This window comes from Mesitornis unicolor, unplaced genomic scaffold (assembly GCF_000695765.1).
Source record: "Mesitornis unicolor isolate BGI_N332 unplaced genomic scaffold, ASM69576v1 scaffold5338, whole genome shotgun sequence".
Classification (NCBI taxonomy): Eukaryota; Metazoa; Chordata; class Aves; order Mesitornithiformes; family Mesitornithidae; genus Mesitornis; species Mesitornis unicolor.
Genome location: NW_010199659.1, coordinates 8,682 through 19,837, shown reverse-complemented (window position 1 = coordinate 19,837; position 11,156 = coordinate 8,682). Strand labels below are relative to the sequence as shown.

Below are 11,156 nucleotides of genomic sequence, written 5' to 3'. Positions count from 1 at the left end.
CTTAACAGTAAGACTTCAAAAATAACAACAGTAAGTGCTTACTTCTAAGTGTGCAAAATGTTGCCTGTGAATTGCTTGAGTATAGGCAGCACGACAAAACAAAAAGTCACTTTCATATATTCAGTATCAAGGCAGTATAAACTTCTCCTACCTTTGGTTTGATCCAAGCCAAATACACATTTAGAGAAGACAAATACAAAAAAAAGGCAATGAGTAAAATATGCATGATTTCCTGAAAATACAAACATATTGTTGATTTAAAGATAGTTTCTTGATTTTTTTTTAAACTTGGTGACATTTTAAAAGTGCAATATATGTATCTGTTTATAAATGGTGAACTAGAATTTTAAAAAGTTTCTCCCCACTCAAGGGCAATAGTAGAAGTCGCAGCATCTCTCCACAAAGATCTGTCTCCACCTGTGAGAGCAGATTACTTGAGAAATCATTTTTGTTCCGGTGTTTCCAACAACATTAGAAGCATCCCATCTTTTTCTTTCATTTCATGCTATTCCCAAATTCTGCTTCATTTTTTCATATACAACATAGCTGATGCTGACAGCTGGAAGGACTTTCATAAAATTAGGGGCTATGCCCCTATAAAGTCCTCGGAGTCCCTCTGTAGCAATAATTCTTTGAAAGAGACCGACCATGTTTAGTTGTGGAGCTCCTTCCACCGAGGCTAGAACAGAAAGATAATGAGATATACAACAGCTCTAGTAATACTGAAATTCTTAAGCAAGTATTAAACACCTGGGTGGTGAGCCTACTATCACCTCTAAGGTCACTGATAACAACTTGAGTCCTCACAGAGATGAGGTCTCTCTAATCCCAGACATGTGTCCAAATCCACATGTCTAAATCCCACTGAAAAGCACTATCCACTTCCACTCCATTGGCAATCTAGGCTCCTACCTCTAGTCTGAGCACAAACCTATCACGCAAAAAAATCTCAGCTATGAAACTGTATGAAATATCCTCCAGAGCAAACAGTGCTGTCCACCCTCACAGGATTATGCAAGTCCTTTCCATTTTACCTCTAAAATTTAGGAAATGCTGTAACTTTTCTAAAAGTGCTCCCAGGCTATGACAGGAGCTTTAGGTCTGGTAGACTTGCATGGAATGGGGCCCTTGGAGCACACAGAGCACCAGTGTCTGAAATGTTTCATTTTAATTAATTATGATGAAGAACGATGTTGGGGGTAATAGGGAGGTTGATGTTAAGAAGAAATTTCCAGATAAGTTCTCTGTTTTCCGAGTTTGGCTTTTTTATACCCATGTCTCTGCTACAGCTATCCCTAATGATACAATTGTGATGTGACCACACAGAAACATTCTCAGTACAACAGGACTCACCTTGAGCCTGCATGCGTGTTCTGATAAGAGCAAGAGGGTAACTGGCTAACTGCCCGCACGTGCTGGAAGCAGTACCACATCCCAACAAGACAAAAACACCTGGGTTAGCAGAGCTTGATGCATAGTGTTCTAGCCATGTACTCTTTAAGAGCTGCCAAGATAGAAAATCAAATAAGACAAGAGATCTGCATTCAAAAAAGTAAACAAATATGCCTATTCATAACAAATTTTATGGACTCAATCCTGAAAAGTACCAATCTCACTACGCCAGTCCTACATGCTTACTTCTGAAGTGCACAGGTGCACCTTAGCACACAGGTAAGGACTTTAACCAGACAAAAATGCTGCATGTAAGGGCCCATCTGCACAGGCACTCCTCTGAGAGAGGCAAACAAAGAAAAATGTTAAAGTCTAGTAAGATTTTGGAAATTCTTATCTATTTTAAATTGAAGGCAACTGTAATACTACAAGCATGTTACAAATCTAACTAATGGTACCGTTATTAATGACCATTTACCATTTTTGTAAATTAACTAATGAAAGCTACATGCTTTCAGTGATCTAAACTCACCTCATAAACAGCAAGGTCAATGCCAGCGTAAGGAATTATACCCAGAATATTAGGAATATAGCCTTTGTAAAAGGCCTTTACACCTTCTCTTTTTAAGATCTTCTTAGCACAGTCAAACATCCCAGAATATTGCCCTGTTTTACCCACAGCCAATCTGGTCTTTAAAACCTAAAGGAGAAAAAGTAGTAGCCTTAATTAAATATCTATTTATTACTGTACTTTATAAACACATGAAAACACAGTATATCTCTGCTTACTCAGTTGTCTGGAACTGCTTTGCCTTTTGCGACTTCATATCTCCTTTTTGATAACTACTGTTAAGGCCTGGGTAGCAATAGGCTTCCTCAGGTTTTATTATTAATGCAGAGTAGCATATATACTACCCTACAAATTAGTAAAAAAAATAAATATACATGATGGAACACAGCCTTTTAAAATTGCATTTTAGCTTTCTTTTCTTGATTAAAACAGGTAATTTTTTCATCAATTTGGGCAATATTTAATAGAAGCATTAGCTAAAGAACAAGTGAGAGCATTAACATATTAGCAGATCACACTTCTGATCTGGGAACAGCAAAGCATATTAAGAAAATAAGCTTTCAAAAAGCATGACCCTACGAGAGGCAGTTAAGGAATACAAAGATTGCATCTCACTTCTGAAATCCAGCACCTGATTAATAATGCAAATGAGTCTATACAGCATCTTAAGACAAAGAAATTAATAACAGTATCCAAGAGAAACACAAAGTGAATTTCCCGAGCAAGAATTCAGCCTACTTTAAAGCCTCAAAAGTCTGCAGCTTCCTCAGGAGTTTCCTGACACTTTGCTTTTCTCTTTTACTTAGAAACATGCTGAAAACCACACCTAGGTCAGTATTATGTCTTTGTTAGGAAGATTAGAGGATCTTCTTGTAGAACAGTTCACCTGCTTCAATTGATCAGTATAATCCAGATGATCTAGGTAACATTTCAGTTGTTCTATAACTTAACCCATCTCTGTACTCGGGCTGTGACTCAGCGCCTCCAACAGCAAGGATGCTATTTTAAACAAGATCATTATCACTGTCAGCACTGAAAAGAGCTAAGTTCTGTTCCTATTGACAGCCATACCTATGAAAAAGTTACTTAGCTTACATTTTCTATTACTTCCAAATCTTGAGTTTTGTACTGGTTTAATCCGAGGCCCAACATATATACCAGTTATTTGCAAAACAAGATAAACTCTTGGGGCAGGGGAACCAGCAGTAAAGGAAGTACATCCTACTTCTGTTTTTAAAAAGATGTGAAATAGCTACCTTAGAAGAGTTAACATTTTAACGCTAGCATGTAGCGCCATATACAAATGCATCCTACAGAGAAAAGCGCAGTTAATCCACCAGCCCTCCACTGTAGCTGCTAACTTCTTCCTCTACATTGATGTTCTCATCAGACCCAGCCCCCAGACAAAATGCAACAGAACTTCATCAGCGCTGCTGTGGACAAGATCATTCCTTGCTTACATAGTGGGGAAAAGATTTATGCTTAATTCAGAAAATAGCTTGAATATGTACTTATTTTAAATTCATTCTTGGATTATTTTTCCCTGAACTACGTTTTATTTATACTGCTTTAGACAGTATTACACAGCCAAACATACAGAAAAACTACGAGTATCAATTAGAACACAGTATATTCAAAAATGCCTACAAAAAAAACTCTGAAAGGAAGTCCAAAGTAAAATCAAATTAGTATATGGGAATATAGAGGAATTCCTGCAATACTTTCAAGAGCAAAATGAGTTTCACTTTGGAAATGAACCAGACATTTGGCAGAGTCTCCCACAGAAGCAGATTCTCTGCTGCTTACCTCCATGGGATAAATAGAAGTTTGTGCTGTTGCTCCAGCCAAAGAACCAGACACAAATCTTTCCACAGTGCCTAACTTTCCATCATCCTTAGTGAGTATCTTCTTATACTGTATAGTTAAAACACAAAATAAACATTGTGTGCTTTTTAGGAGAGGCTAGAGTTACTAGGACAGACAGGAATGCAGTACAAAGTGTCTTTTCAAGCTGTACTTCCCTTTTCATATATTTACAGTTGCATTTACTAATCCAACAAACTTAGCACTACACCCACTGCAACTCTGGCGACAGACTCACAAGAACACAAAATATTCCAGCCTACAAGAATTTTTTACATTAAACACCTAACACAAGGGTACCCCCACTATGACCCCCAGATAAAGAAAAACCCAACTCCCCTGCAGATCCAGTTCTCCAATCAAGGAATGAAAGATCAACTAGCAGACACACTTACAGAGCTGGACATACTGTTTCATTCAAGACAGAGACACCATCATGCAAGAATGAGCCATCAGCTCCCGAAAGGCAAAGAAAGAGTAAAGAATAATGTGCTCAAAGTTACTCTATGCCATCAAAGTCTGCCATTCAGTCTTGCAATATCCCACAGGTTACTTGACTTTTTGTTGCTTTTATTTCATAGTTGTACAGAGATGTGCAGTAGGTTCATTCAGTCTTACCTGAGGCACAAGCAAGTCCCACAGAGAAAAAATAAAGATCATTTAACTACACCAGAACTGAAGTTCATTTTCGAAAGGAGGATTAGGCCTTAACATGATGCTTAAAGCTGATTCAGAGGTAAATATAACTCTGAAATCCAGGATGAGGTCATCTTACATAGCACTATGATACTTGACTTATGAACCCTGTATAAGTGCAAAGTTTTTGGTTGTCATTTCAAAGCAACAAACTGGATGTTAATGCACTACTCCATATAAAGCTATGCAGACTGAAGGACAATTTAAAATATATGACAGATTTAGTTTATTAACACTGCTTATAACACAAATGCAAAAATCTGCCTAATACCAAGTACTCTATTAACAGAACAGACTATTTTAAATCTGAAAGCCACTCTAAATTGCTGTGACAAAATTCCTAACCATGGTAAGAACTCCTATATAATACAACAGTGCAAATACTGAACAGTGAGAGTGACACAGTATTTTAATTTGCCATTATTTTAATTCCTGATTTATCATCCTACCTGTTCATAAGCCCAGAACTTAATGGCTGTTTCAGGAGCTATTTTCACAACATTTACACCGTTTCCCCTCCAGAGGGATCGGACACCACCTTCTTTCAACATCTGCTTAAAACCACTGGCTATGTTCATTTTGTTTGATTTTGAACCATGAACCTAAAAAACAAAAAAACAACCACAAAGCAACCGTAAATAACACTGCTCTGATTAGATTGTAAAACTCACCACCTAAGTATTAAATGGCTTAAATGTATCAACTAGCAAAAACACACCCACTATTGAAAAAACATTTTAGTGCCACAAGTACTATAATATTTTTTTTTTACATTTTTTGCCAATGCGACTATGGAAAAGACAACTTCTATGGACATAAAATATGAAAACTGTTAAAACACAACTAGACCTCCAGAACTTAGATATTGTATTTGGCCACCTGTTTTCCGTAACAGTTCTCTGAAAACTGAAGTCATGCACTGCAAACTCAAAAGTTCTTAAATGTTGCACCTACCTGCATCATCACTTTAAGGCGATCTAACGGTGCTGTACCTGTTCGAGAGACAGCACCAGCCACTCCTCCTGCCAACAGCTGTTTCCACCACTGTCCAGTCTTTTTCTCTTCCTCTGTGAACTCGTCTGGAACAGTCAGACTATCCCCTATATCCAACACCTATCAGAATCCAAAGCAAAGATGTGCAAATAACTATCATCTCGATCATCATCTCAATTTTATCAGCAGTTCTAATTCAAAATAAACATACCACCTGAGACGATGTAAATAAAAGGCTGATTAAAAATTAAAACAAAAAATCTCTAATTTGCATTCTATAATTAACTTGCTATGGATTGCTATTACTATTCAATGAACAGCAACTTCTAGTGACTCTATATAGATACTGAGTAATAACACCACAGACCCACCATTTCAAAGACTGCACCATCATCATTAAAAATTATGACAAATTTCTGCCTTGAGTATGGCCCAAAGAAAGACATTCTGTCATGATCAGCAGACCTGCACAGTCAGACTGAAGCTCAAACGCTTTTATGTTGCTGCTAACCTTTCACCAGACAGTCTTTTGGGATTAGTTTGGTAATCTCCTAAAGATGCTAACAAGAGATTTCTCTCTCAAGGTAATTTATTCACACATATGTGATCTTCCCTTCTCCCCTGCCCCTCCAATATTTTAAAAATAGTATTTTTATAACTGATCTATTGGAATATTCTTGTTCCAGTAACGTCCGTATGTTATCTTAAAAAATGGGAAGTTCAACTGATGCTTTATACATTTTCTTATCCTCAGTTACACTAAAAGACACATTAACAAATTTTTTCATCTAGAAAAGTTTGACATTTCGTTAGTAGGTGCATGTTCGTATTACCATTCAATTTGATCAAATAAGAAGATTATTACAGGTTTTAGCAATGAAGCTGTCCAAGACATAAGATTATGGAATCTTACTTATCACTTAAACAGAGTCTGCTCTTAATGGAATTTATAACCATGCTATATGAGAAAAAAATACACTGTAGATAATGCAAAGCCAATATTATGCATAAATTAAACCTATAAAGAAGCAAGAATGTTTAAATAACTGGTACTGACCAGAAAGTGTGTTAACTGATAAACTCTTTGTTTTAACTACTGTTGATTTTAATCATAGGCACTATATCCCTAATTTATGCTGCATTCTCTATCTGTTAAGTAGACAGAACACTGTCTTGGTCATTTGGAACCCAAGAATTGCACGATCCTGGTAATAGATATAGCCACTGGTCAAACAGGATAAGCACCAACTACTCTGGATACTGAATCTAGAACAAATTAACTCAAAAATACTTTCATCTTTCTGACATTCATAGTTTCCACGTAAAGTGTCATGAGTTGCTGAACTAGACGGAGTCATCAAAAGATCAACTGGAATTCTAAAAATACAAATTCAACATTCTTAAAGATATTATGCATATCTACCACCATTTAAACCTTGTGTCTACCAAGTCCTAAACACAACTAAGAAAAAAAGCTAAATTTGAGAGTGTTTATAACAGGCAAAGCCACAGCTACCAACAACATAATAATCCCATGTCAACGCACCTATCTGCTTGGAAGAGTTTAACAGCAATTAAAATGGTACAATAAAAACAGAATCGTAAGAGCTGTCAATGCCAGCCAGGCGTGTGAGGTCTCACATCTGCCCTTATCTCAAACACCAGCTGTGTTGCCCTATAGCTGGATTTTGCTTGCTGTGATAACTGGGTCATCAGCTGACTGCAACACTGGAAGATCACAAGAGACTTCCAAAATTGTTTCTTGGGGGTACCTAATGACATTCCATAATAAAGAAATATGGATCTTATGTTTAATAATAGTAATACAAAGCATTTTATTAAAGCAAAGGGGTTTTTTTTTGCCGGCTAAATATGGGCAAACCAGGACTGTTTGATCTCATAGCAATGCTTCAAGTGTTTTCTTCAAACAGGGAGCTAACGCCCCATTGGCATGCATTGTACAGAGTGAAACACTCAAAGCTTTCACATTTCATAAAGTGTATTTTATAATGAAAATGGTGCCTAATACATGAAGATATAAATGGCCTCACTATATTCAGAGAAATCTGTCTTTACGTAACTTTATGGGTTACTCCAATAATCTACAGGAAGGATATTCAGCAAACAGGATCACTAGTGGTTTACTTACCTTATTATTTGTTCTTAAAAGTCATTCACAGAGGTGGCAAGAGCTCCATTCAATAGTAACTTAAAACAATTTATCTACTCTGTGATTCTTAAGTGAAATTCTATAGCACAAAAGAGTGTGAGAACATGTGCACAGAAAATCATCACTGAAAGAAAAAGTTTTAATATCGTGGTTATTATTTTTTGTGGAGTATCTCCAAAGGAAGAAAATTATTCCTTCCTAATAATTACTGATAATTATTGGTAAAGTTTAGCTGAAGTACTTTGTTCAGAAGAAACTCACATCACACTATCCTGCTTGTAAATGGGAGAGCACACACTGAAAAGAAAAACCAAGCAATCTTAAATACAGGTATTCTTGAAATGTAACAACTGTGAAGCTGTTAAACTCAATATTGCAAATTAACCCAGCAGTGATGAACTTGAACTTACAGTGGAATGTTTCCAATATCGAACTATTTCCTCAATGTCTGTAGCTGGGTTAAACATAAAATGATCTCTCCACTCATTCCAGTCTACTGTCATTGTCCCATCAGCATCAATACTGAAAAGAAATAGAACAAAACTCGGTAAGTAGCAGGGATGGGGTTTTGTTCCCTTTTTTTCCTTTTTTTTCTTAATATTGGTCATCACATCAGTGACAACTGACCGTAAATTCCATATGGAGACTTCAAATCTGAATCTGCCGTGGCCTCTTAATACTATGCTTTTCTTATCAAAGTGCATCTGGCATATTCCATTTTAAAACATAATATAAAGCTTCAGTCTATCAACAATGTTTACAAGGAAATGAGATAACATCCTCCTCCCAGAACCAGATGTTCAAATAGTGATTAGACTTACTATCACCCAAGAACAGATGGAATACGTGAGAGTTCCTATAAAGGCACTACTGAAGGTACCAACACCTTTCAAAGTTATAATTCCATTTATCATGTTACCTGAATTATAAAAATATAATAATTAACAATACAAAGAAGCTTAAAATACTTTAAGAAATCATAATTCCTGACCTTTGCAGGATCTTTTCTGCCTGTTTTTCTGAAATGCTTATACCCAGTATCTTGAGGGACTGGACAACTTCTGATGCTTCAATTTTTCCTTGAAACATTAAAAAAAAGATGATACAAATTTAAAACATGGAGTTAGCACCTTGGAGCTCACCAAGTTCCATTGTAACACCTACATAACAGCAAAGATAATTTAAAATAAATTCAAACACAGATATATTTTTATTGTCTACTACAAAGACTGAGCAAAGGTAAGTACATGCAAATCATACAACCAAACGAGATGCAAACAATTCAGTGAGTTAAACACACTTATCTTTAATAGATACTTAGAGACTTCCTTATCATTTCTCTTTCTGGGGAACAAAGAGCCCCAGATCAATGGACCTGGAAGACAATAAGAAGGAAAAAACCCCCAAAACTGTAACAATGTATTATTTTACTCTACAGTAAACTATAATTATGATCCTATTAAGGAAAATAAGTAGGGGTTCCATATTCACAGCTTTTTGTCTGCAGTTTAGATAAAGAATATAAATGAAGATAACTTTTAATGCACGGTTCCGTCAAACAATATTTGACCAAATTAAATAAATCAAAGCATACCATCATTATTTTTGTCCAGGCTCTTAAATGCCAGTTTCATCTTTTTCTCATGATCTTTAAGATACTGCATAAATTCTTCAAAATCCAGCTGTCCATCCTGGTTAGTATCTCCAGCTTTAAAAATTTTCTGTTGAGAAAAAATTCGGCGTTTGAGATTTCCAGACTACAGCAGGTCACAAAGTAACAGCAGCATGGCACAGCCCTGCCTTTAAGAAAAGCATTATATTGGTCACTTTGGAAGTTAAATCAGGAAAACACCTAAGCATACACTTCAGAGCTGTATTTTGCTTTTCAGAAGTTAACATGCTCTAAGTATTTTCATAAAGAGAGAAAACACTCAACAGCAAAGATAAATTTACAAAAGTATTTTTTGTTATTTACATAACTTTCCTACTCAAAGATTTTAAGGTTTCTTACCAGCACTGGCAAGTTACACCTGTAGTATCAAATAATTTGCAGAGGAGGTGGCAGAGGACATGGCAAAAAAAAACCCAAAACAAACCAACTTTAAGCATGTGACTTTCCTGGTTATAAATTAAATTTGTCAGTTTGTCAGTAAAATTAAACAAATACACTCTTAAGTATCCTCTTTAATCCAGTGGCCTATTAATTATGAAAGAAAAATACAAATAGCAACTAAGTATTTAACTACTGACCAAAAAAAATACAAAGGTCCCCAGCCAGACTAGCACTCCTATGCCCCAGGGTTTGAGAAGGCAGGGCCTTCTGCTTCAAACTGAAGCCCTGACAGAACTTTCAAACAACAGACCTGTAACAAATAGCAGCACGGTTATCTTCCATTTTTGCATGTGTTTCTTAGTAACTGCCCTGCAGGTAAACATCTACATGTAAAATTAACTCCGAGTTGAATGCACAGTATCCAGTTGCCAGCACTGCAGGAAACAAATCTGAAATACAGCCTAGGCACACACTTCTCCACAAACCAGAATACTTCACCATCTTTGCGTGTGAATATGTACTTTTTAAAAGAGGGAAGTTACAGCAGCCCCACCAAGCATCAGCCTGTAACTGCTCAGGCAGGTCCTTGAAGACAAAGCACCAAGAAGAGCAAAGGCCAGGCTAACAAGCTCTGCAGGATTTAGTAGCTCAGGGCTACTCAATTAACTTGCAGTAAGTTTCAGAGCACTTCAAGGTACACGTAAAGCACATGCCAAAAATTCTTCCAAATACCTTCTGTTTCGCAGATGGCCTTGCGCAACTTAGTTTCTGAATAAAGTAACTCTCAACAAGATTTGCACAGCTGTTCTAATCTGCAAAATCTGGTCTTAATCCATTTTGTTCACTCCACTATAATTAGTAGAAGTCCTCAAAAGACCGAAGTCCAACAAGTTCTAGCCTACAGAAACTAAACAATGTTGTAAACTCTGCTGTATTTGTTGCAGGCATCTGAAAAAAATTGAAGATACTTGAATACATTTATGTTGCCTCCTTTATCTTTCCTATGCCAAGAAACATACTTTAATGTTCAATCTTAAAAAAACCCCACAACCTAATTTCTAAGATTATCATAGATTTCTCAGTGGAAGGGGGGAAGATGATGTGGTACTCCACAGTGAAATATGAAGCTGATTATTTACCTCCCATAATACATCAAGTTATGCACTATAAATCAACTGAAGTTACCACATACTCAGATAGAGGTGTTTGGTATCAGCTTAGGAAAAGAGCATTCTTAATATACTTGGCAAGTCCAGCTTGATGGTAATTCCTATTAATAATCTGTCAACAAAAATACACTCATCAATTCAGTCTCATGCCCTTGTCAGTATGGTTAGGACTATGCAGAATTCCCCGTTTAAAAAAAAAAGTTTACATTCATTGAAGTTCATGACTTTATGGCTGACCATGACCTTCTA

General features: G+C 36.4%; 1 protein-coding gene across 1 annotated transcript; it reads right to left on the bottom strand.

Annotated features, from left to right (window-relative positions):
- Positions 1 to 253: 253 nt before the first annotated feature.
- On the bottom strand, positions 254 to 9,406 carry SLC25A24 (solute carrier family 25 (mitochondrial carrier; phosphate carrier), member 24; the record flags this gene model as incomplete). Its single annotated transcript, XM_010189508.1, has 9 exons — positions 254 to 679; positions 1,354 to 1,504; positions 1,925 to 2,092; positions 3,770 to 3,877; positions 4,972 to 5,124; positions 5,477 to 5,635; positions 8,096 to 8,207; positions 8,677 to 8,764; positions 9,280 to 9,406. Coding segments are annotated over 9 exons (1,245 nt in total), but the record flags the coding sequence as incomplete, so codon positions are not given.
- Positions 9,407 to 11,156: the final 1,750 nt, after the last annotated feature.